The sequence below is a fragment of the Vulpes lagopus genome, chromosome 14 (genome assembly GCF_018345385.1).
Source record: "Vulpes lagopus strain Blue_001 chromosome 14, ASM1834538v1, whole genome shotgun sequence".
NCBI lineage: Eukaryota > Metazoa > Chordata > Mammalia > Carnivora > Canidae > Vulpes > Vulpes lagopus.
In genome coordinates, this window is record NC_054837.1 from 4,844,342 (window position 1) to 4,872,159 (window position 27,818).

At 41.1% G+C, this 27,818-nt stretch overlaps 1 protein-coding gene across 2 annotated transcripts in view; it reads right to left on the minus strand.

The window, feature by feature from the left end:
* PRKG1 (protein kinase cGMP-dependent 1) overlaps nucleotides 1-27,818 on the minus strand; it is a 1,197,769-nt gene that overhangs the window by 415,593 nt on the left and 754,358 nt on the right. For both annotated transcript variants that reach the window (XM_041728585.1, XM_041728584.1), the window contains exon 4: nucleotides 17,638-17,743. In XM_041728585.1, the coding sequence (XP_041584519.1) occupies nucleotides 17,638-17,743 (106 nt within the window). The remainder of the gene's footprint in view (nucleotides 1-17,637; nucleotides 17,744-27,818) is intronic.

Below are 27,818 nucleotides of genomic sequence, written 5' to 3' on the forward strand. Positions count from 1 at the left end.
CCAAACCAAACCAAAACAAAAACAGAACAATATTATCCTTTCTTCACTGAAGGATCCTCAAATACACAATCACATGTTTCATAGAACCAACCTGGTGTCCAAGGGTCCTTGCTGACATGCGTTACTATTAATATTTAGCCACGATTGAGGTTTATGTTGGTTAGGCACACTCAGTTCAATTCTCTTTGTGAAACTTAGCCAAGAACACTGCCAAAACAAGTGACATTTAATCCTGGGAGGATTTTTCATAATTTTTGCTTATTTGTAGGATCATTCAGTTGGGGAGTATAATGGAAATGCTGTATAGAATCAAGGAAATGGAATCATTAGGGCAAATAGCTGGATGCTGACATAATCAACAAGCACAGGATTTTGTTATGTTTCTTTGCCCTGAATATTTTCAGAAACTGATTTGTTGATGTAGCCTTAATGTTTATAAGCAAGTTAAAACAATTCATCAGTCATCACTGAAAAACTAATTATTTCCCTCAGTGCTAATGGACTGCACAACATAGAGGCCGTCTCTCAGCACCACTGCTGCCATGGCTTATTTTTTTCCCTCAGGGGAAACTAAACTTCTTATTGCAAGTTTATTCAATTAATCTTTTCCTACAGGCAATAGAAAGGATAAAATTCTTTTTCATCCAGTCCATTTTGCTATACTTAAGATGAAAGGGACTTCTCAAATCATCCAATTCCTCTCCTTTTGATGATTAACAAGTGGGAAATACAAAGAGAATGCTGCCTTTCTTCCTCTCTATTCTGTATCTGAGAAGCAAGGACCCTGGGGTTCCAGGGTCTTGGTTCCATCTTTCTAGAAAGAATTCCCTTCCCAGTGACACAGAAAGCACTCGTGCACAGTCTTGTTTATCCTAGGTAGCAACGTCCTTTTTTCAAAAAAAAAAAAAAAAGAAAAAAAAAGGAAAAAACGAAAAAGAAAGAAAGGCCTGGGAACTCATCCAGTTGATGGGAAAATATAACAGCCTCAGGTTTCAGTCATTTTGAAGCCCTAAGTGCTTAAGAAAACTCTACTCAAATTGAGACTTTGTGGAAGTGCTGATGAGGGTTAAACCAGTAGCAAACATCTGCAGGACTGGGTACCTTTATAATTGAAAGATTCTTGGTTCCCATAGGGAGCAGTTAGTTGATTTTTCTTTTGCCATCTATGAAGATGGAATCTCAAGACTTTACACACAAAAGTGGATTCCAGGCAAAGTTAAACTGGTTTACTGTATGAAGCTCTTTGTCTCTTTTGTTGGAGTTTTTAAAAGCTACGTTTGGAGTGGTGTGCCATGGGATTATGCCCATATCGGCCCAGATCATTCTATTGTATAGGCAATGTCACAGACCACAATCCAAGCCATGGTGTCTGTTGAATATTTTGATGGACTAGACTGGTAAACCCATCCAATACAGAGATGAGAAAGACAACTCATGAGGGTCCTTAAAAACACAGCTTCCCTTCATTGTCAACCCTTCATACACTGTTCTAGAACCGTGCCCTTGAATGACCACCAGGTTGCCTGTCCTGTGTTTGTGGAACCCACCTGCTTCCTTTTTCATCTGCATTTCTCTTCCTCCATCCAACTGCTGAGAAATCACAAAGGAAGGTCAGACTCAGGGCCTTCCATCCTGACATTTCAGGACTGCAACAGTTTTGAGCCTTGATGACAGACCTTCCCCACATTTGTCTGTCTTCTCCATGTGTCAATCCCTTCCTACGCACCCCTGCTAGACTGATTCTAGAAATGCATAGCTCGAACCCCGACACCTACTGGAAATTTTTCCTATCTTTCCATTTCCTACCAAATTGAGGTCAGATTACTCACTGTGGAATTTCCAGGGTGGAATATTAGAGCAGGAACCCAGTAGGCTGGGGATAAATGTGTCAGGCAGCCATCACAGACAAGAGCAGACTGTGGGCTGGTGCTATGAAGGCTTCATCATCTGACTGCATTTTCTATGACTCTGTTCTTTGCACAGGCTCTCCCTTCACCTGGAAGGCTCTTATTTCATGTTCCACTGCAAAAATCGCCAAATTCAACCTGATTTTCCTTTCTGGTTAGAACATCTACCACACTTTTTTGTTCTCAAAACATTTCTTCTTATAGTGTGCTCTCTTTGGTCTTGCCTCATTACTCCTCTGGTTATCAAAGACCAAGCACAGAGGGAGTAAGAGCTGGGCAGAACACAAATCTGACAAAAATCATGCAGCTTCTAAATTGCTCTGTATGTAAATTGCCTAATTAATTTCTACTCTGGGCAGAAAACATGGATGCATGTCCACTTCGGGAGTCTTACCCTTTTACGGCACTAATAACGGAGATCATGGCTACAGTGACCTATTCTTCAAAATCAAAGTCAGCAATATCTTGTGGGTTTGGATGGAAAGGAGCGCCTGAGAGCTCTTAATAGAACTATACCAATTAAAGCTCCAGGGACTGGAGAAGTTCTCCTTTCCAAATTATAACTGCTACTCAGATGATAATGTCAAACAATGAACACCTTGTCTTCCAGTCACATTAATTAGGCACTAATCTACTGATACCAACACTTACATATTTGATTGATGCCATGCCCATATCCACACAAGAGAGAGGACGCTTTATGATACCAAAACACAAAACTAAGTGAACACTTAACATATCAAAATTAATTTTTTAGAGGGGAAAAATACAGACAGGACTCCTGGCATTAAAGTTACAGTGCCTGCACATTACATTTAGAACCACATTTCTCTTGACCGAAGCAATAACGAAACGTCGTTATCAACAGCTGAATAAACTACTCACATGCTCATCAAGAGACAGGACAAACATTAGTCCAGCACTGAATCTCCGAGGGAACTTCTTGTGTGGAAATAAAAATTCGGGATGATATAATCCATTACAGTCCTTATAAAAGCTAGAGAAGGGACATTTAAAAGCATCTCGACACTTCTATGGAATGTTAACATAGTCCAGACATACTGCACATTGATGCCCTAACTATTGCCAAAACAGAATTCAGGAGACCTGAAGAAATGGCTAAGCCACGCTGAGCCCTAACCGGTCTCTCTCAAACATCAATTGTTTCAGGAAACTTTCAACAATTTCCAGATAAAGTAAATGCATGGATGGATTCTCGGACATGTGTCAGGTGTGCCAAGAGTTGATTTTGTCGAGTAGAGAGATCTGCTCAAATTTTATATTGGATGACAGTAGAAATGACCTTCCACTGAGAAAATTTGGAAGCTGCAGTGGCTTATGTTAAAATTAACTGCCTGGCTTTGAAATTAGTTACTAGTTCAAGGTTATCCCTTTGTGTTTGAAGGGGATTCCATTATTAGTTTCAGCCTGGTGTCATATAGAAGAAATGAACACAATTTATTGTGTAATGAATTCCCATAGTTTTTCCCTTAGAAGCATGCAGGCATCACTAAAGAATTACTACTACCTGTTCAAAAGTTTCCAAAACTTAGAAAAGAATATTAACCTCAAGGTGCAGTGAAAAACAAAGTCTACTTTCATGTGAAACACACTGTAAAACTATATATAAAAAAAAACTTAATTTTTTCCTTCCCATAATAACCAGCCCCTTAAAAACTTTATTAAGGATGAAAAATGCATCTTTTAATGAAGTTTTGGTACTAGCCTTTCTCCTTCAGGAACATAGTTCACTTTTGTATGCTTTACTAGAAAGGATATTTCTAATAAAGTAACTTTTAGGGGGTTTTGTCTTCATTTTATCTGGTTTTAATTTAAAAGAGTGGTTCTCAAAGTCTCACATCTCAGGACCTCCTTAAACTCCTAAAAATTGAGAAGCACAAAGATTTTTTTTTTGTTTATGTGGATTATATCTAGATGAGATTTGAGAGCAAAACCAAAAATTAAAACCCAACAATATACAAGCATATATTCCATTAGCATTTTAGCCTCTGGAAGACTCCGTTGTGCCCACTGAGGGAATGAAGACAAAAAACACAGATGACACCTTATTGTTATGAACACGGTTTTGACCTCTGTGATCTCCCTACAGAATGTCAGCGATGCCCACTAAAACTCCTATCATACTTTAAGAACAGCCAGTTTAGAAGAACCAGTAAGAACAACAAAAGCCACGAGCAAAATAAACACGGGCAAAAAAAGAAAGCAGTCTCCACTCCAGGCACGCAGACATGCACCCTGGGAAGGGCGTAGAGCTTGACTCACGTGTTGGGAAGACGCAGGGCTGGCTACACTGCAATGACTCACAGTCACAGCCCCTGAAATCCTGTCTACATTTTATGCTAGGCCTAGGGCAACTTCACACTCCTGTAGTGGAGTCCAGCTCCAAAACTGGACCAGGAGAAAATGGTAGCACAGAGCTCACAGGAAGGGCCAGTGTGCTTCACTATATCACATGTTAGAGTCACCCCATCTGGCAATTGTGGATTCCAACACCATCCACAGAACACATAGATCCCTCACAGTGGAGATCTTTGTGCATAAGTTGTGTAAGACGTTCTATGGAGCTGATGCAGGAAATATTACTAATTCTAATTATCTTGCCTTTTCAAAAATCTTATTTTCTACATGTTTTAGTTCAGCTGTACCTGTTTTAATTTATAAAGGAATATATATTCTATGAAATACTAAAGATACAGTGGACAGGATGCTAAAATTTTTTTGTTAATGAGCTGTGCACTCAAAATGATTAGGATATTATGTGATATTTAATTTCATTAAAATGTTTTAGCCAAGTAAAATTAACAAGATTTAAAAGTACCAAATGTTGGTGTGGATTTGGAACAAGTTTTCATATCGTTGGTGGGAGTAAAAATTGGTTGAAATACAAGGAAATTATATGGCACTGTCATATATACTCTTTGAATCAAACTTTATTCCACTCAAGAGTAATGAGGACCAACATTCACCAAAAAAACATGGTGAAGAAGGTTTCCAGCAGCTCTGTTGGTAAAAGGTGTAAAGTGAGGGGGCCCCTGGGTGGCTCAGTTGGTTAAGTGATTGCCCTCAGCTCAGGTCATGATCTAGGAGTCTGTGGATCAAGTCTGCTTCTCCCTCTGCCCCTACCCATGCACTCATGCTTGCTTGCTCGCTCTCATTCTCTCAAATAAATAAAATCTGAAAAAAAAATTTTTTTAAGTCTTACTATTAAATAACCTAGAAGGGTGTGATGTTACCTTAATAGCAGCATTAAAAACCATGCATGCATCGTGAACAAAATTAGGCACAATTCTCAACTGGGAGTAAAATTCTCAAATGCTGACAGTAGACCTCTTTGGAAAATAACATGACAAATTCTTTTCCCTATTTTTTAGAACTTTAATAACATGAAGCATACATCTTGTTTTTAATGTGTAACCGTTAAATCAATTGAGAGCCCATGCCTATTTGAAACGATGCCTCATTTTTCATGATTAAGATGCTCTTAAATCTCAATGGTTAGCAGTTTATTCTTGACTTCAGGTGTCTTCAAGTTATGGCTTTTGCTTGGGGTTTCAAGATATTTAAGTTAAAGTGACATTTCAGTGTGGTCCATCCATATTCTCTGTCTGAAGCAGATACCTCTGGCGGCACATAAACTCTAGATCCACCCCTACATGCCTGCGAGGCTATTAAGACTTGCCCGGTTTGAACTCTGGCTCCTTCACCAATATCCCATTCCAGCCACAGGGCCACTTACTCCCCCAGACCACATGGTTCTTTCTTGATACCCCAAGATACCACCCTCTATTTTTACCTCACTCAACTTCACCTCTGCAGAAACCAAATTCACAAGTGTTGGTAGCAGCCACAGATGTGCCATGTGAGACCAGAACAGGACTATAGGCAGGTTTGTGAGTCAAAGTAGCACGGTAGATGGAAACACAGATGTGAGAGGACTTGACAACAAAGTTAGTATTAAAAGGGTTTATGGATGCTGTAATTTCTGGATAGCAAACGTCCAGGGCTTGAGTAAGATACATCAAACATACGGCTCAGACTAAAAGATCAGGGGAGAAAAAAAAAGCCACAGAGTTCTGAAGTTCTCCAGGTCTATTCTGCAGTGTTACTGCACAATTGTTAATTCCAAAGCCTGCTTTGAAAAATTCTGTCTTATTTTGAATTTAAGAACCTTCTTCTGTAAGGATAAAAGGCTGCCAGATGATCTTCAGAAAGAGCGAGGCGCAAGACCATGGAAGTCTAGAGCCAGTGGAGTGGGCTACCTTTGGGGTGAGCCAGGGCTTCCCCAGCATGTCCTTATGTAATCCAAACAAGGAAAGCAATGCCCTAACCTATTTTCCAGTGGAAACTTAGTCTAAAGTGATGTTATCATGACGCCTGGGTGGCTCAGTGGTTGAGCGTCTGCCTTCAGCTCAGGGGATGACCCCGGAGTCCCGGGATTGAGTCCCACATTGGGGGCGCCTCAGGAAGCCTGCTTCTCCCTCTGCCTGTGTCTCTGTGCCTGTGTGTGTCTCTCATGAATAAATAAATCTTTTAAAATTTTATATGTGCGTGTGTGTGTGTGTGTGTGTGTGTATATATATATATGTATATATATATATATGTATATATATATATATAATGAAGTTATCTTTATCTCTCCACCGACAATGAACAAAGACTTCTGAAATAAAACCTTTCATTATTTGGATTATTTTTTAAGAAAATAGTAGGATATGCCAAAGTGTGGTAGAAGGAGATCATCGTAAAGCTGATCTGGAAAAAGAACTATTTGAAGTGGCCCAGCATATACGTAGATGTCAGAACAATCAGGCAAGAGCTATGAAGAATTAAGTCCTTCCGGAAAGCTTAATTAGAAAAACAAAACAACACAACAAATGCTCTCTCGTCTAATTATGTTAGAGAGCATCACACTGAAGTAGAAGATGGTTCAGGGCTGGAGACCCCTACTAACCAACTGTGGGGATCCTGCAGACCAGAGCTGGGGTCAACAGAGTGAAGATGGCTGAGCGATCATGTTAAGGCAAACAACAAACCTTTAAGCTGGGCTAAATAAACGAAAAATATTTTCTAGAGGAGACTCTAATTTTCACAGATTTACCCAATACAAAAAGTTAGTTTTTATGTGTTTACTCTTAAAAAGCCTGATTTGAGCTAATTCTACATGTCCAATATACAGAACTCTTGATTTTGCCAAGTGGTTCAATCACTGCTACTAAATACTCGGCACACTTTTCACCTTGGGTGACAAGTGTCTGAAAGGACTATCTTTAACATAGCAATATATACTTGTTTAAATAAGAAAAAAACATTTTGATCATATATTGTTTGTACCTAAACTTTATCATTAAGTTTAAGAACTCCAAATTCTCTAGAATTAAAGTCCTTGATTTGTAAGTTTTCTTTTATTGCACTAAATCTTGGCCACGTTTGTGTTAGATCTACTTGTAGATTTTATGTCTCTCAAAAAGAAAAATAAAACAAATCCATGTTTCAAGTCAACTTTCATGTGTCTGTGTTTGCACAACAGACCAGAGCACTTAAAGAGTTTTTCCCGAACATGGAATACAATGTTTACCTACTTGACCCCATGCAGTCCAATGGGAAAATAAAATTCATTTAATTCCTTGAAAAGTACTGTATCACTTTAAAGTCTCTGTAGATGCCTAGGAAAACTCAAGTCCTACTCTCAGTTGGAATTGTCCTAGGCTTCAGCACAAACAGGCCATTACTTCTTGTAGACATACAAAGTAAATTTTAAAATGACAGGCTCATTAGGAGATTTCTAAGAAAAAAGAAATCTTCCTGTCTTTAAGAAAACCTCAAGATCCATATGTAGATGGATATTCATACACATACCCCTGAGGGACTTTCTACAATGGTTGAAATGTGTCAAATACATTTGCAACAATTTTGGGGACCATCATTCATCCTCGCAATGAATTTTCTGCAGGATCATCAATTGGTATATTTATTCTATTAGAGAAAATAAAGGCTAAATACTGACACTTTGATATTTCTGACATTACCCCTTTTCAGGAAGTTGGCCTCATGTTATGACAAGAACAAGGACTTTGGGAGTGGGTCTGATTTGGAATCTAGCTGACTGATGGTGGGAACGGTGGTCATTTTCAAAACTCCAGTCTCCTCCTCAAATCAGAGAGGGAGAGAGCACCAACTCTCTCAAAGGAGCTCATCAGAATCCAGCGACATGATGTCCGTAAAGCAGCAGCAGGTATGGACCACTTTGTTTTCTCCCTGGTTTTCCTCGCTGCTATCCAAACACCCTCACTGTAGGGGGGTAGTCACAAATCAGCCCCTATTTCAAAACATCAAGCCACGTGCTCCCTCTGATGGCAACCCTTTCCTCGGCACTCTCCACAAAGCAGAGATGCAGGACAGTCTGGTTCCAAGATGCCCATAATGCATAACAGCCAGATGCTAAGCTGAGGACTCCACCTTGGGAAAACTTATTGGTAAATACATTCTGACTAGCTTCATTCCAAGCCCAAACAAAACAAAACCCACAGCAAACTAAAAACAGGACCCATGATGCACAGTCCACATCTTGCTTTTTCTAAGCAAACTGATGCTCTCTCCTCTACCTGGGATGGATTATAAACTAAGACATTTTGTCAAAGTCACCCCAATGTTTATCTGCCCTCAATGGCATTTCTTCATCTCCACTCCAGATTCTTGGCTTCCTCTCCAATTGTAAGCAAGTAAGTTTCTCTATCAAGTGGAGAAATCCAGGGGACTGGGATGCCAGAAATCTACCTTCATTTCTCTAGTAGCTTGTGGCATCCTTCTGAATCTATTCATTATAGAATCATCTCTTATGGAAAAAGGACTCCCTCTCAGAAGCACCAACATAGGCTCAATGTGAAAGATACAGAAATTAAAGGAGCCTAGCTAGAGGAATGACTTCAAAGGTTCAAACCTACAATGACATGGAGTAGTATCCAACTGTCCCCATGCTGCTTTGACTGCAGACCCCCCATGGTGTTGAGAAACTATTCTTAGGGCCATAGGGATGGAAAGATAGCCAACCATTCCCACATGGATTCATGCCCGCCAGCCCAGACTCCAGGAGAGCCAAGATAAGTCTCTTGGCTGAAGCCTCATCTTCCCCAGGACCAAGCAAGATGATCTGTAGGAGGTGCACTGTTTGACTTCAATGGGAGATTTTTAGCCACAAACCCCATAATCTGGTATCCTATTATTTGTGAGGGTTAGAAGAAATATACACATGTGGAGGTGAGTGTGCTATATAAGACACATGTAGGATTTTTATTATCAATATGTAATATGCAAAGATCATAGATCACACTTTTTAAAAAGAGGCTGGAGAGAAAGAGCATGAGGAGAAAGGACAGAGGGAGACTCTCAAGCCGATGCCATTCTTCAGAGCATCAGAGCCTGACATAAGGCTCGATCTCATGACCTGAGCCAAAAGAAAAAAAAAAAAAAAAAAAGAATCCAGAATCATGCTTAACCAACAATGCCCACCCAGGTGCCCCTGCAGTTCCTTTAAAAAAAAAAAAAGGATCAATATGGAGACATCCGTGCAAATGCTCAATGACATCATAAAATGAAAGGCCACTTGTACATTTATCTGTCCCTGGTGTCATCTTTAAGGAGAGTGGATCTGCTACCACAGCATGAACTGAACAGGCCAACGGGCATGGGGGGGGGGAGGGCGGGACAAAGGGCCTCTTTTATCCCCTGCATTATTTCCCTTCAAATTTAAACTATGCCAGCTGTATCAAGCTAAATTCAAATGCAAGCTTCACAATCTTCTAGAAAAGTTCTATTAAAGCTCAAAGCTTAAGAGCTTAATAGGTCTGTAGCTTCTTTAAAGCAAAAAAAAAAAAAAAAAAAAAAAAAAAAAAAAAAAAGCCTAAAATCCCTAAAACCATTTCTATAGAAGCTTTCCTTTACCATCTCTCTCTATAAAATATAGGAGAATAATCTGGGGGAAGTGGGATCATGATGTTGATGTTCCACGAATATCTCAAGTTCATTAGATGACCTTATTGTCCTTATAGACGTTGTGCCCCCAAAGTAGTATCTTGATTCCTTCAGGCTAAGGTCTACCAAAGCTACTCTCAGTAAACATCCAAACAGCCCAGTTCCTCAAGAGATCGCAGGACACAGCATAAGCAAGAATGGGTCTTGCTTAAAGACCACCACCCGTGCTTGAGAACTCCAGGCAAGAGACAGGAAGCCAAGCTGGAATCACCACTGCCTGAACATCTGATGCCAGGAGGCAAGGATCCTGAGCTCTGCCTCATTTAATATCCCTTTCAGAAAGGATGGTGCCTGCTTCTGCACAGGTGGTGGCTTTCCCCAACACCAGAAGGCTCCTCCACTGAGCCTATGCAATTCTAGGACACCACTTTTATTTACCAGGGTTCAAAGTGACAGCTCTTTATGCTGTTGCTGAGCATTGATTTCTGAGAACATGGCCTGAGGTGGGGGTGGGGGATGGGGAGAGCAAACAAAAGATTGCTGAGGTTCTGGGGGAAGGGTGCTGTTAGAATAACACAGTGAAGAGGAAACCCAGGTACACCAACAACAAAGTCAACCAACTGCTCAAATCTCTGGGCAGAATCAACACCAGTTTGTTGAGAAGACCAGGAATGGGCTAGACCTGATGTCTGAGTAGCCTGCAGTTCCGGAAACAGTATGGCGCAGAGTCTGAGTATTGGTTCTGAGACAACTGGCTCTACATATGACTAGCTGAGGAACTTTAACTCTTTGACCTCATTTTCTTATCAGTAAAATGGAAATTATGTTATCACTTTATACGTTTTTGTTAAGGACTAAATGATGCATCAAGTGTTCTGAACACTGCTTGGCACATACACAAATATTTGCTGTTATTGTAAAAATGTGAATTTTCAGGTCCCACCCCACGTCATTCAAAATTAACATGGCAAGTGTAGCTGTGTGCAGTTTTTATATGGAGAATAGGACAACTTTAGCAGGAGCGTTGCAGAACATTCTAGAGGAGTGAAGAAGTCATGTGAATGATGGTTAGAGCACAGGGATATATAGTCCAGGATATCGTAGTAGTGTTGTGTGGGGACAGATGGTAGCTATGCAGGTGGGGAGTATAGCATAACTTAGAGATGTGGAATCAGTGTTGTATAACTGAAACTACTGTGTGTCAACTATATTTCAACAACAACAACAAAAAAGTTAAAAGAAACCCAAATATCCCAGAAGAATTATGAAACACTAGAAAATGTGTTTAGTATAGATTGTGGACAATTTTACCCTGGAGATTTTGAACTGGAGACCTTTGACATTACAGGGCAGCCGAATTTCCAATTCTCCTAGGAGCAGAGCTACATAATTATATGATCAACTTTCCACATGACTTTGGGAAACTCAAAGCTCACTGGTCTCATGGGCAAGATGAGTGACCTCTCCTATCCCTTACCACGTTATAGTCTACTCTATGAACTCTAAATGAACATCTTCCTGATTATTCTACATATTTGTAAAAATATAGAATATGAATCTCAGAACAAGGTAACCTGTTGAATAGAGTTATAAGAATACAAAGTTATGTTTTCAAATTAGATCAGAGAAGGAAAGTTTGCAAGGGTTTTAGAAATCTCATTATACTAAGATTAAGAGTAAAAACATGTGGAATATAGAAAAAAAATCTAAGTATCAAGTTACTTATATAAGGAAATTACCTTTGTGGAGAGAAAAAATATATATATTACTAACTACTACTCCACAGTAAGTTTGCCATAGTGAGGAGCTTCCACTGGAATATACACCAGGAGCCCGAGTCTAGGTACAGCACGGCACCCAGAACGGGAATTCATAACTTGAGTTGTGGTTTACTAAATGTGAGCTCATTTTGGCTCAAGACTCTGTTGCTTCACTTGAAAAAGGTGCAGAGATTAGATTACATTAGGTCTTACATTTTTGTAAACCTAATTTTTTTTTAATCCTCATTGAGGTGTCAGACCACACAGGCCATTACATAGGCCCCTACTAGTGGCCAGGGATAAAAACATAAAATAATGAAAGAGAAGCTTCAGGGAAGTTTTGGTTTAGGTATAGACTCTAGGCAGAGGTCATGGAGCCAACCCAAAATGAATTTATCCTCGTGGCAAAGGTCATTCTGATAAAAACAGGATGCCATGAGGTCTCAATTCAACATCCTCTTTTGGAGTAGGGTGGTTATCACTTTCCTAAAACGCACGTGCAAGTAGCATATTTATTCAATTATATATTAGATGTGTATACAAGCATTATTGTTTCAGAGAAGAAAAAGAACAAACCATATTTGAGGCTTACTCTCCAGAGATGGAAATAAGGAATAAATGACACAGCTGCATCAAATGTGGCAGCAGGAAGTGTTCTAAGCAGCTGTAAGATTTGCTGAAGGCCCACTCATCACCTGGACTCATTGAACATAGATGCCCCTAAGACTCTCACAGGGGCCATTAGCTTTGGGCTTTGTTATCACTCAGCTTCCACTGACTAGGTATTCCTGGAGGAGATCTCACCACTTCTGCCCCAAGATCCAAACCACATGACTGGTATTTTTAAAACTGAAAAATACCTCCATGTTCTTTATGATTAGAAAGTTTGCTAGGAACCAAGACGTCCAAGACTTTCAAGATCTCCAAGCTTAAATATTCTATTTATTGAGATCATCATGGGCAGCTTGGTGGCTAATACCATCAGTGTCTCTTTCAACTGTGAAGAGGACAAAGCAGAGATTTCTAGTTATTTGAGGGAGATCAGATTCATTTTTTTTCCTGCCCCAGCGGGTACACTCTATGCTCCATACAACAGGTCACCCTGGGAAATCTATCCATTCAAAGCGAGAGGCATCTTTTGGAATGAGCTCCACTGTGAGGGCCCCGTGGCTCACATGGACATGGAGGCGACGAAAGAATGCCCTGTGTTGGAGCAGAGAGAATGAGGAAGAACAAGGAGAATGATAGGAATCGGTGAAGGCCAGAAGCAGCCCTGGAAGGCAGGAGCTTCCAAGACCCAGGCTTTATCTTAGGGGTGGTCAGGAGCCACGGAAAGGCTTTGTGCAGGAAGAGAGCATGAGCACATCTGCGTTACCAAAAGATCCCTTCGCGAATGAAGACCATGTTTTCCAGAACAGGGTCCACACTAAGTCCACACTTAAATTCCAAATGTTCCTCATCTCTCCTTTGTCAGTGAGGCAAGGGACATAAATAGAAGTTCACGATCATTGCTGTAATGTCATCCTAGTTCCAAGAAGCCCACCCAGTGGCCACGCAGCTGCATCTTGCGGCTCCTTGGGATAGATGCCAGTGCCAAGAGCAGCTCAGAAAAAGGAAACGCAAATTAACTCTGGCAGCTATTTGGCTCATTTTTAAGAATCCATCTTATAAAGCAGCATTTTCCAGTAGCCAAAGAGGATGCAAATGCTCACAACTGGCAAAAAATCACCACGGGAGCTAGAGCAACCATGCCCTGCTTAGCAGCACTGCCCCTTGAATATTTGTGTGCGTGTGTATGTGTGTGCGCTATGCCTGCAGAGGAACATCTGTGTTTACATCAGGGAATGTCAAAGAGGCATAAGAGAGAAATGGCAAAGTTGATTAAAGAGATAGAATCAGAGTTTGATGTGGCATTCAATAGCGAAAAGGAGGTCAACCCACATGACTGGGAGCTACGACATGGGTAAACGCACTGGAGTGAAAATAAAAACCAACTTCGATAATAACGAAAAATCTATGCATTTTGGCAGAACATGTATATGCCTGGTGTGTTGCGTTTTCTCACCCACTACACCTACTGTCTGTTTCGAAAAATAACAAGGAAGCATGGCATGAGGAGACAGACGAGCAGTGCCAGGAGATTGTTTTTTCAGATTTGTTATTTTTCTGGGTGTATCTCAATTGCTTTAACTCCTTAACACAATGTAAAGTGTAAGTATCTAAGGTAGAAAGCTGGAGATGAATGATTTAGCAAACGCATTAGAGAAAAACACTCCTTCTCACTCCCCCCACTCAGGTTGCTATAGGAGAATGTCAAAGGGGTGCCTGGGTGGCTCAGCGGCTGAGCATCTGCCTTCGGCTCAGGGCGTGATCCCAGGGCCCTGGGATCGAATCCCGCATTGGACTCCTCACAAGGAGCCTGCTTCTCCCTCTGCCTGTGTCTCTGCCCCCCGCCCCCGTGTCTTTCATGAATAAGTAAAATCTAAAAACTAAAAAACAAAAACAAAAAAAAAGAGAGAATGTCAAAGTACTAAGTCCATATTTTTATATATTACCATAAAAGGAGTCTCTCTAGCAGCACCACCTGGGTGGCTCAGTTAAAGTGTCTGCCTTCAGCTCAGGTCATGATCCTGGAGTCCCAGGGATCCATGCCCATGTTGGGCTCTCTGCAGACAAAGGAGTCTCTCTTTATGCCCCTCCTTGTCCACCTGGCTTCTCTCTAAATTATTTTTTTTTTTTAAAGAGCCTTTCTACACATGAAGCCATAAAAGGAAAAGTTGATTGACTTGACTACATAAAATTTTATACAATTTAAGAGTGATAAGCAAATTTGACAAAAATAGGGAAATAAAAACTAATTTTTTATTTTATATATATATATATATATATATATATATATATATATATATATATATATATATATAGAGAGAGAGAGAGAGAGAGAGAGAGAGAGAGGCGCAGAGTCACAGGCAGAGGGAAAAGCAGGCTCCATGCAGGGAGCCTGACATGGGACTCGATCCCGGGTCTCCAGGATCATGCCACAGGCTGCAGGTGGTGCTAAACTACTGTGCCACCGGGGCTGCCCTAAAATCTATTTTTAAAATATTTTATTAATTTATTCATGAGACACACAGAAAGAGGGAGAGATAGAGGGAGAAGTAGGCTCCCAGAGGGGATCCCCATGGGGGACTTGATCCCACGACGCTGGGATCATGACCTAAGCTGAAGGCAGAAACTCAACCACTGAGCCACCTGGGTGCCTCCCCCCGCCCCCCAAAAAACTATTAAGTTATGATAGAAGATTTTACTTAATTTTGCTCAAGTTTTTAACAGTATCATTTCGTTTGGGACTATTATACACACCTCTTAACGGTCCTACAAAATAAAGGGCATTAAGTATAGTTAGCTTGGAAAAGTAAAGGAGAGGGGAATCTTATTTACTCATTCAGCTTCATGAGTGTACAACTCAGGCAACAGTACAGGTCCCAAGCTTAGAAGATGCCTATGCTTGGTTTAACACTATGCTGTGATGGTCTTGATATTTCTAACATTTCTATTGTTTCTAACATCCATACATTCATTGATTTATTTAATTTTTGGATAAAAGGAGCCCTGAATTTTCACTTATCTTTGGGCCCTGAGAACTATGCACTGGGCCCTCCTTACTGTATATAAATTATCTACAAAATCAGTTTTGTGCCAAAGAATAACAAGATGCTTAAGAAAAGTTTACAGCCTAGAAGTAAGTTTAGCAGTTAAGTTGTAGTAAAATAAAAATTGAGACACACGGTAGAGATGAAGTTCACACAAGGGAAACGTTACTTCTTGGTGGAATGAGGTTACTAGTGATGCAAGGGGCAGCTTTTGGTAGGATCATAAAAATAAAATTTGAACACTGATGGAAGAGAAATAAAGGTGCAGGGACATTGGCAGTGAGTTTTATTAAAGCACAGGGGCTGAGGGACTGGCTGAGCACAGGGAACTTTTGGGTTTTCCAGGACAAGAAGCCTCCAAGCTGGACAAGCAGGCTCAAGTGGCTTTGGGGGCTCCTTGGATGTCCAGCCAATGAGCCTGTGCATAGTTCAAGAGCAGTTGGGAGCCATGGAAGGGTTAGAGAGAACCAGGTAACCACAGTCTTCATTTAGGACGATGATGGCTGACCCCAGGCCATGCTGTCACCTTGTCACCTCTCCAGGCTCCCAGCCCAGTGCGGCCTTCACAAAGGATGTGGCCGGAGGGACAGTGACAGTCTATGTCTACATCCCCTTCAACCAGTTGGACTTCACCTGCTCTAAGCTGGCCAACTAGGCATGTTCCCACATCCTGGAGAACCAACTTTTATTGTTCAAGGTTTGAACTGCCAGAGCAGAACAACAAATGTACATGGCTCTGAAAATACTACCAAAATTCCGTTGGAAATACACGCACGCTCAATTAGATTACAGTGAGACGTCATGGCCTCAACTAGGGCTCTGGAAAGGTTTCTGTGTGTCATGGGAGCACGTGTGGATGCTTACTCCATTTTCTGGAGAAAACAAAACTATGGAAGCTGAAACCTACACCTCAAGTGCCCAACGCTTAGGTACATGACACACCTAACAGGCTCTGCCCTACAGGCTAGAATTTTATCAGTTACCAGCTGGGATCTTTGGCTATTAGGCTGCATCTGAAGAAATCCGTGACTTGTACTTTAAATTTGCATTTTTAAGTTTTTTATTTCTTCAGCCTATTGCTCTCTGTTCTCTTTCTATTCCCTCAGACACATGCCAACATACAGATCCACATACACACGCAGACCTATACACAAACATGGATACATGCACAGCACCTGAATAATTCCCTTGCAAACTATACTAAACTCCAAACAGCAATTGACATTTCTACTTCTAAATGTTTCATCCAGTCACGTTCCAGGAAAATCCCAACCCCCTACTGATAAATGAAAATATAGCTATTATTACTTGACCTCAAATTATGATTTTATTGTCCCTTCAAGCAGGAATTTAAAGAAAAAAATGTGGAAATGAAAAATATGTATAAACAATGAATCAGAAAATAACTACATAAAATCAAGGCTTAAACCTGCGTAAGAAAATGCAACAGGTGTGTGTCATGATGAAACAAGAGGGCATTTTGATTTTTTAGCTCCAATGAAACCATTTCTACACACACACACACACACACACACACAAATATGTATATAGAGAAAAAGCCCATTTAACATTCTAGCTCTGAAAAATGAGACCTTAACTGACACTACACTACCTTTTAACTACTAGTGTATATCACTACTTAAGGATGGTTCAGTTTTCAAAAGAAAAATACAAAATATTTATTGGAGGGGGAAAAAGTTGTCAATATTCTTTTTAATGATAAAATAATGTATTTTCTTTAAGCTCAGAGACAAAGGCAGGCATTTGAGGAAATATCAGTGTAATCTTAAGAAATGAAAAGCTGTTTCTTTTATTCCAATTTCCATGCTAGACTGAATTATGATAATACATGCTATCAAGAAAAGCTTTTGATATTTCAGAACTGCGACATAAAACAAATTTAATTTGGGACATTAAGCCCAGGATTAAAGGATAATGAGCTTGGTCTTGGCACTCTTCCATCTTCGTGATCTGACCTTTAACATGGAGTCTTACCCAAGAGAGGATTCAGTCAGAAGCGGTACCTCAGACATATTAACTGATAAATAGTGAGGGATGGACTCGACATCCCATTTTGTTCGAGCAAATTCTTGGTTTCTCTGAGCCTTGCTCCTCCACAAGAGGATGTTCAATGAAACACTCAAGTTCTGACTTAATCAGAACTTGATTCTACCATGGAAATGGGTACCAGAAACAGAGAGAAAACCAGGCCAAAGCCTTGCGCTTCCACAAACTTGTAGGAGATTCAGCCCAAGAGGGGTGTGAGTCAAAAGAAGAGGGTTGAATGGGCAATTAGCACCCTCGGCAGAAGAAATGAGAGCATCCTACCTTTTTAAAAATTCCATATACTCGGTATGCTTGATGAGTCCCGTCCTCATCATGATGGTTTGGAAACATTGTCGATCGATGGCCCAGAGTTTCACATTTACAAGAGCTGGAGAGGAGAAAAAGGAAACAGGGAAAAAAAAAAAGTTAGACCATTTCAGCTGTGAACCACATCATGCAGGAGAGGTGAGGGATCCAGGAGAGGTATGGAAATGATCAACCTTCATCTACAGCTGATACCATCATGCTATCTTGTTTCGTGAAGGCGGCAGGTATTCTTACAGGCGAGATGTAGTTCATAATTTTCCACTTAGTATTATTGCCTAACAGGAAGATTCTCATTGCTCTTCTGTCCTGAAGGGCTGGGAATGCCTCAGTACCCACTGAACAAATTTAGTATCAGACTAAATTTCAAGACTATTGGTAGAATTAAAAAAAAAAAGTCATTCAGAGAAAATGAACGATTCACAATTAATAACACTCCTTAGTAATTACCCAGAATGGTGTTAAGGACTTAAATGATCCTGTTTTAATTGTAAAAAGTAGAGGTGAAAACTCCATCTTCAGGCTTCAGGCTGCATTCCAAATAATAGAAATGATAATTGCCCAAGGATTTCTACACGAGGCTCCTTTTTACAAACTGTAACCTGTGCCCAAAGTTGTCCCATGAAGTTAGACTAGGTATGTTTGTTGAATTTTAATTTCTAGTCTTACATACCACGGTCTTTGACAAGGAACAATAGTGTTGAAACTGAGCACCACAGAAGTCCACCGCTTGATCTATTAAGCACACGACTAAGAGACAAGTTTTGGGGAAAGATGCTATAGCATCTATAACAATGACTTAAGATCTGCTTAGGTTTTCAAAGAACACACCAAAAATCTCGGTGACTGAATCTCTGATGGGCACCCAAGACACTCCTTGTACTATGCTCTCCATTTTTATGTCTTTTTGCGGATTTTCACAATAGAGAACATTTTAAGTGGGCACACAAATGAAGCAAGCCAATCGGCAGGCTGTACCCACGGAGAAGAGGGTAAGGAGACTATACAGGGGCTGGTGCAAGACAAGCTAGTAGAGACGGTTTATGGTTTAATGAGCCAAACATGGAAAGACTGAAGAGGACAATTCTCTCAACTAAGCCCGCTGGATGTAATGGATTGAGGTACGGGGGTACAGGACAGGGGCACACGGTACTAGGCTGCAGGTGCACCATGCGGGGAGGGACCACGAGTGACAGCAGTGGAGGGAAAGAGAAGGGAGGGACTAGGCGTTCTAGAGTAAACCCCTATCTTTGAGTGTTCCCTAATTTTTCCTTGCAAAATTCTTCAAAGCTAAGAAACTAGAACATGACTTCCCCCTTGGTCTGCTCTTTGTTGTATGAGGAAAAAAAAAAAAAGTGTTCAGTTAATGAGAAAATGAACAAAGCAGCAAAGGCTGATGCACACATGGCTCCATTCCAAGTATCTTTTAAAAATGAACTATCCTAAAAAACGAGCACAGATGTGCTCCAGCCACATTCTAGTTCCTCTGTGGAATCCAGGCTCCTTTCCAGAACACCTGTTTACTTGAGACAAACCCTAGGACTGGAGGACAGGACCACAAAGGACTGCCAGTTCAGGAAGATTCATAAGGAGGAGAGGCTTTTAAAAGGGACAGGAGCTGAGCTAGGAGAGAGCTTGAGGGGTGGGGGAAATCTGTTGGGGAGAGCCCAAGAGCAGGGCTGGGAGGGGGCTGGGGTTGGGGGGAGAGGGGAGTCCAGGCAGGGATACCACAGTCCCCAAAGGCCGAGACCCTGCAGGGTCACTGTATAATTGCTGCAGGTGCCTTGAAGCCAGGCAGAGGAAGCAGGGATTCACATATGAGCAACAAAAAGCTACTAGAATCTTAAAGACAAAAGAAAAAAAAAACAACTTAAGAATATACCATAAAGATTTTGAATGCTTACAAGACAAAAAAAAAAAAAAAAATTCTGTATCCATCATCATTCCTAGGTAGTTCCTAGGTATTTCCAGTATACAAAGTCTTCCTCCAAAGGATGAATTAGGATACACCAACCAATTTTGTCCTAACAACAGTGGCAATGAAGATAGTTGTACTATTAAATATATACATACTGCACTGAACCCCAAGGACTCCTTAGAAGCAGAATGTCGGGGCAGGGGGTAGGGTCCCGGGGTGGCTCAGCAGTTTAGCATCTGCCTTCAGCCCAGGGCATCATCCTGGAGTCCCAGGGTCAAGTCCCACGTGGGCTCCCTGCAAGGAGCCTGCTTCTCCCTCTGCCTGTGTCTCTGGCTCTCTCATAATTTTTTTTTTTTTAAAGCAGAATGTCAAAGGGAAGTCAAGCACACATACAGGTGAAGGCTGTGCCCCGCAGGCCACGGAGAGTACTCCCAAGGGCGATATGTAACGGTTTCTATTACAGGCTCTTAAACAGAGATGATCAGTGATAGCTGATAAAGACTAATTGAGGAGGGGCAGAAGTTGGATTCAGAGGCACCCAAATCAAGCAGAAAGCAGACCAACAAGGCCACTGCCAAATAACATTCATGTAAAGACCAGAGGGCAGAGTGGGAATAGGATGGGAAGCAAAAAAAAAAAAAAAAAAAGGTCCTGGTAACCCCTTATGTGCAGTTTCACAGGAGAAGTAGCAGAGACCATGGTACTCGGAGTCCATTGAGGAGGGTCAGGGGCGTGTGACACATGCATGTGCTGATGTGTTGGGACCAACTTATCTGCAACCTTTTCAGTCCGAGTTCACCCTTGGAGGCCAGGCTCTCGTCCCGTCTGCTGGGCCAGCTCTCTGCCCCGTGTCACTATCTGTAGCACGTTACCAATATTGGTTATGATCTCTCCTATGCCTGGATCTGGTTCCCTCAAGTAAGTTTGTACATTCCCCCCAGAGAAAAGTCCAGGTCTCGCTTCTTAGGACTTCTCCCCAGTGAAGAAATTAGCTTTCCATTTGATAAGCATCGGGTGTATCGGTTAATATAATTTATGCACACAAAGTTCACCCCCCCCAAAAGTAATCCTAGGTAGACTCTAAAGTTACATTAAAATATCTAAATTTATTCATTAGGACTCATGACCCATGTATTAAAAAATTAGCTCTAAGTTTACAGAGTCAAATGTTTTCATTTTATCTTCTGACTCCCACTTACATGGGCTATTGGAAGGTCTCTAAGTAAAAAAACGGTTTCAGATATTTTGCAAGATAATGAACATGGCTTGAGGAGATTGCAAATTTGTCCATGACCTTGGGCAAGATGCCCAAACCTCCTCTGTAGTCAGCCAACATACCTATTAGTCAAGTCAGCATTTCACAGGTGGGCAAGCGTGACTAATAATCACCTTGCCTTGTTTTCGAGAACGTGGTTATATTTGAGTTGTGATGAACACCTTCCTTCTTCAACAGCCAGCTGGAGTGGAAGTCTGGCGCTTCTGTAACTTACAGACCATTAAAAAAAATTTTTTTTTAATTTTCCATGTACCTTTGATTTTTAAGGGGTGTATTAATCTCTGTAGGCAATAAGCACTTGAGCAAGTTCCTGTGATTTTCACTGTGATTATGCTTGTTGAACACTTAAGTCTCAAAGGCTGAAAGGCATAGTAGGTGTGGGGAATGGATCTTTTTGTGCAAGTACGTATCTAAAATTCTCTGCTGAGACAGTGATTGTTTCTTCAGTTTCAGGCCACACTGAGCTCAGAGGAAAACAGGCCAATTCCCATTCCTCCGAGATCTCGACCTGCAGGAGCACATCAAGAACACCTTCAACATAGGCCTTGATCACAAACCTGGGCTTGGCTTCAATTCTATTGGGGAATCTACCCACCACGCAATTCAAATTTTGGACCAATACTGAGAAAGGATGTGTGGGTATAAAACACAACCTCAAATATTTATTCAGCTCATATTTATTTTATACCAACCTAGCCCACACCGGTGCTAGATGTAAAGGATAGAAAACAAATGCATCCCTCCCGTTTCCACAACGTGTGATCTAGAGGCCAACAAACTGTCCGTGCCAGAGCAGGCCCGTGGTCAGTTTTTATACGGCAGGCTAGCTATGAATGGGTTTTTTATTTTTAAATGGCTGAAATTTAAGAAAAATATTTCATGACACATGAGAAGTACATGAAACAAGTCTCAGTGCCCATAACACATCTGATTGGAACACAGTCATGCCCATTTGTTTCCATATTGTGTCTGGCTGAATTGAGTTTTGACAGAGACTATCTGGCCCTTTACAGAAAACACTTGCCACCTCTTGGTCTCCTATAATAGAAGAACAAATCAAGAGTGAGTGCCAGCACGGGGGCTGTGGAGGGAAGTATCCGGGGCTGTGAGTACACAAGCTAAGGTCTCCCAGGCTCCCCTGCTCCTTGTCGGGAAAGGCAGATTTGAGGCTTTGCAGAAGACAATCTTCTTCTGCAGGTTTTTCACCTGGCTCCAGGGGCTGGATAGGTGCCCAAATTTGAAAGTTAAAGGCTTAATCCCCATTGTGATGGCACTTTAAGATAGGGCCTAGGGGAGGTACAGAAGTTCCGGTAACCATTCCAACGGGGCAGGGTTGTTGGGGGTGGATTCCCCACACCAACAAGCAATCCTCAAGACACCAGTTTGATGCTCTGCAATTCAACTCAATTCTGACACTATGTACCCGGACACAGCATCAGACTCTGAAGTGAAGGCTCACCCTTGAAAGACGGCCTCCCCTCCTACTCCTCCCTTCAGAGGCCAGTCCATAAACCCTGCATTTGTCAATAAAGACGTGGGGAGATTTAAACACCATTAAACGTTTAAGGAAGTGCAAATCAAAACCACAATGAGATACCCACTTCACACCCATTATGGTGGCTATCCTTAAGAAATAAATAGTAAGTGTCGGCAAAGATGTGAACAAATTAGAACTCTCCCGAATTGTTGGTGGGAATGGTAAATGATGGAGACACATTTGAAAGTGGTTGCACGGTTCCTTAAAAAAAAAAAAAAAAAATTCAACCTAGACAGGTTGAATTTAGCACAGGATCCAGCAATCCTACTTCTCTGGATACACACCCAAAGTAATTGAAAGCAGATACAAGAAGAGTTATTTGTACACTAAGGTCCACAGCAGCGTTCTTCATCAGAGTCAAAAGGTTGAAACGACCCAAATGTCCTTCAAAGGATGAACAGATATAGAAGATGTAGCCTATATTTACAATTTCTTATGAAAGGAATAAAAATCTGATGCATGCTACATGAGGGGCGAACACTGAAAATGTTATATTAAGTGAAATAAGCCAGACACAGAAGGACAAGCCCTGTAGGATTCCACTTCCATGAGGTCCCTAGAATCATCAAATTCCTAAAGACAACAGAGAATCATGGCTAGGGACTAGGGACGGGGGTGGGGATGGGGGAGTAGGGGATAGAGAGGTGGTGCTCGAAGGGGACAGTTTCAGGTCAGGCCGAAGCAAGATTCCCCCAGAGGAACAGTGGTGGGGTGCACAGTAGTGTGAAAGTACTTAATGTCACTGAATTACACACTTAAAAACAGAAGGTTTTAGGTTACGTGTATTTGACCATGCTGAACGCAAAGTTGATCAAAGGATTTACTTTGCTAGATAAGTAGATACGAGTTTCATATTTTGTATGGCTTTTAATTTTCCATGAGATGCTCATCAGTATTTAAAGAAAATGACATGTACTTGGTATTTCCAAGACAGAACTCAAATTCCATAGGCAGAACTAGTGGCATTTCCCAGGTCTTCCTGGGCTTGCCCCACACCCTTCACATCAATTCCTATCTGCCCCAGGCCCACCCGCCCACACAGATCCCCCACCTAGAGGGACTTTCTACCTACTTGTATCCTGAAATTCTCACTCATCCTGGCAATATTTGGCTCAAAGTTATTTTTATTTTTATTACGATTTTTTATTATTTTTTTCCCTTCCCAGACCTTTCCAGGTCTTTTGCAAGCTTGTTTATATTTTCCTAGCCCTTGAGAATTTTAAATATCCATTGTTCAATAGGATAGCCCCTAGTCATCTGGGGTCTTTGAGTACTTAAGGTTAATGGAAATTGAAGTGTGCTGGGTAAGTTATACGCAGAATTTGGAAGACTCTGTATGAAAAGACAAAAGGTCTTAAAAATTTTTATATTGATTACATGTTAAAATAAAAATATTTGACATACTAAGTAAAAATAAAAATATTTGACATATTAAGTAGAACAAACTGACCTACTGAGTAAAAATGTACTACAAAAATTCATTATACTGGTTTCCCTTTACTTTTTAGTTTTCCTTCTTTTTGTATGGTTTGCACATAATGTTAAATTAGGTTCAGGCATATGACACAGTGATTCAACTTCTCTACATGTTCACACATGTAGCTACCACCTGTCACCATACCGGCATTACAACATCAGTGACTAGATTCCCTCTGCCGTACACCACCCATCCCCGGGACTTCTTCATTCCTTTATGGGAAGCCTATACCTTCCTCTCCCCCTCACCTACTCTGTCCAACCCCGATCCTTCTGGTAACCATCAGTTTGTTCTCTGTATTTATAGGCCTATTTCTGTTTGTTTATCCATTGGTTTGTTGTTTTTGGTTTTTAGAGCTATGAGCAAAACCATATGCTAGTGTCTCTCTCAGTCTAATTGCACTTAGCATGGTACCTGCTGGTCCGCCCATGTGGTCATCCTTTTTAAGGCTGCATAATATTCCATTGTATCCTTTTATTTTTTTTAAATGCAATTACCAGAAAGTTTGCCGTTGCATGTAACACTCACATCACATTTCTGTCAGTCAGCACTACTCTAGAACAGCAATACTCCTATAAATCATTCCTCCACATATTCTCTTGTTCTGTAGGATGGCACAAATTAAGAGCTCACCAAGTATTTTCCAAATTGAATATTGTGCATGTTGAACACTTTGTGTAAATAAAATCTATTTCTATTCTTCTACATCATAGGAAAAAAATAATCAGAGATCATCAGAGTCATTTGTGTTCTGACAAGGATTCCAGGGTAACAACTTCTACCCCCAAGTCAGCCTCTGTCTGCAAGAAATATTTGCAGAAAATAGGTGGGTCTCATTTGAAGCATTATGTTGATTTTGTAAGCTTTTGTCTAAATGGAAGAGAAGCTTCTAAGGACTTAATGCAGAAGGAAGGAAAAGGAAAGGTGACACTAACTCACTCCAGGACCTCACCTTCCACATTCAAGAGGGCCAGCCCACACCATAAGGTACTTTACTACATACTCAAGGCCCTCCAGAAGCTTTGGTTTACCACCACCTCCATCTCCTGGTGCTTGAATCATCGGTGATCCCTCAGATACATAGTGTGACAGATCAGAGGCTTGGTGGGGGGGCGGAGTTCCACGGAGCCCACAACTGCTTCCCAACATTAAGGCATATGTTAGCCTAAAGCCAAATTCCAACTGCCAGAATGTTCGTAGACAAATGCTTCATAATTAGAGAAGGCCATTTGCTATTTTCAATGCATCTGGAACATGATGAAGTCTCCACTGTGCAAAATTGCCTCACCATTAGTAGGGGGTGATATTTTAAACTTTCTTGCCTAGAAAAAGTGTACATTCTATGAAGATAATGGATTGCAAAATTCATCGCTGCAGATCATCATCATAAGCTTAATAGTAGAAAAATCATTAGCAGGGTCGCCGTGATGGTCATGTATTTGAAGGATGTCATGTAGCAGCTACCTCGACGAAACCGATACAATTGGTTTAGAATGCTCTAAATTATGTTCAACTTCATACCTTGTACCATATAACTGGTAAGGTCAAGTGGTGATTTTTGGAATATATGAACACATTAACTATCATATTGATTTTTAACATTTTTGCTGTCAAATGTTAAGGATATTGCAAGGACCAAATGAATGGTGATGTTTTTTAATACAGATAGGATACTAATGAGGATTATTTTGAATACCATTGTTGAACATTTACTGTAGGAGATAAGAACTTGATGTCTGTTGCATTTATATCAGTCTGTCCTACTTTCATTGTCTGATATATTTTAAGATTTTTAATTTATTTATTCATGAGAGACACAGAGAGAGGCAGAGACACAGGCAGAGGGAGAAGCAGGTTCCATGCAGGGAGCCTGATGTGGGACTCAATCCCAGGTCTCCAGGATCAGGCCCTGGGCTGAAGGCAGCGCTAAACAGCTAAGCCACCCACGTGTCCCTGTCTGATATACTCTTATCCCCTTTCTATGAATATGAAAAAGTCTCAGACTAACTTACTGCCCAAGTCACACATCATTAGTACAGCCACTTTCATTCTGATTCCAAAGCCTGTGTTCTTTTCATAGGCACATACACGCTTCTGAAACTGGGGTAAGAACATCTCTCTTCCTCACTCCATTTTTCTGTCCCATTTACCCACCCTACTCACAGTCATTAAATACTCAGAAGCTAAAAGAACAAAAGGGAATATACATTTCAGTTGATTAATAATTGAGGTGGAGAGGATTTCAACGTCTGCAGAATTCTAGCCACGTCTCCCTGGTTGTTGGCAGAAGAAAGCCCATTAACACTAAAACCTGAATGCTGCTGAGTAACAGGTTCGGGGCTGCAAAACTAGGGGAGAGGGGCGGGGCCCAGGCAATTCCACAAGTGTCCCAGCCTTTCCCCATGCAATCCTTATTTCCAATACACTGTATCATGTTAACATCTGTCAAACTAAAGGGCAATTATTTAGGAACCCACAGATACCTAGCTCAATAAAGTTCAGTGTGGGGGCTGTGGGTTGCAAGGAAGGGTATAGGAATACACAAGTAAACAAGCCAACCTCAGGTCATCTGAAGCAACCGTGGCATGTAGCAAAGGCCAGGAATGGTGGGGAAAAGAACTGGAAGAAATGGGGAAGGAGCCCCTATGAAACAGATGGCTTTCTATATAACTCAGATCCAAACAGAGACAAAGAGTAAAAGTGGAGAGAAGACCCACAGGTAATAATAGTAGAGTTGTAGAAGCAACTAAAGTGCTACTAGTTCCATCTAGTGAAGACTAGTAAAGACCAGACCATCATTCTGTGAGCTACTTGCAGAGAAAGTGGTGGAAGGGATAGGCAATTCCAGTCTTTGCTGGATCTTCCTAAATAATCATCCTCATCATGTTACTCCACCCACAAAAATTCAATGGCTCCCTACTGCCATAAATAAAAACCTCCATCCTTGCATTCAATCCATATTTAGCACAAAGTACCTTCTCTCATATAATCCTTTAAACATACCTTTCATTTCATCCAATGATTGTAACCTACCCTTCTTTTTCCTGCTTTCGGGTCTTTGCTCCAATTATTTTTCTCTACCTAAGACAATCCTAGTCCCAGTTCAAAGATCATTTTCTCCGTGAAGACTTTCCAGTTCACCCTGGCTAGAAAAATCAGTCAGCCAATCAATCAGTTTGTCACAGCCTTCGGACTGTGCTTCCTTCATGGCTCTCACCACTGTCTTGCTCCAGTTATTCGCGTGTATGAATTACATCCCACCAGTCTTATTGTGATGTCTTCACGGTACTCAAGAAATGCTGTAGGATATGTAAGGGACTAGGTTTTAAGAGGGAAATAATCTGGGGAAAAAGATGAAGCCCTGGAGGATATTCAGTCTGGGGAGGAGGGGAAATTTAAGAACTGTCCTGAAATAGTCGATGGGTTTGTTAGACACCAAGTAAATCCAATGGAGCAGTATGGAAGAGAATTAAGTGCTAGTCTGAAGTCATGAGCTGAGAGACCACTGTTGCAAACATTCCACGTGTTTGCATTTACAGAGACCTTACCACATGCCAGGGATACAAAAAACAAGACACAGGCCTTGTTCTCAGGTCCCTCCTTGCTACAGAAAGCTAACTTGGACTTTTCCTCCTTATTTACACACCCACCTCTATATCATTCCATCTTATACTAATAGCCCTAATTGCTCCATCTCAAGACAAATTTGAACCAACCTACCAGGCACTGTTTCTGGTGGGTTAAGAGGTAATTCCTTCTGACTTGTTAAGGAGAGAACTACACCAGTAATCAGAACTCACAGGGTTGGTGATTAAGACTCAACATAAAGACAAAAGAAGTATATGAAGAAGCTTCCCATCACAGGAAGTGCTCTATAGACCACCTGCTAGAATGTGCGAGAGAAGATTCCCAAATCAGACGAGAAATTATT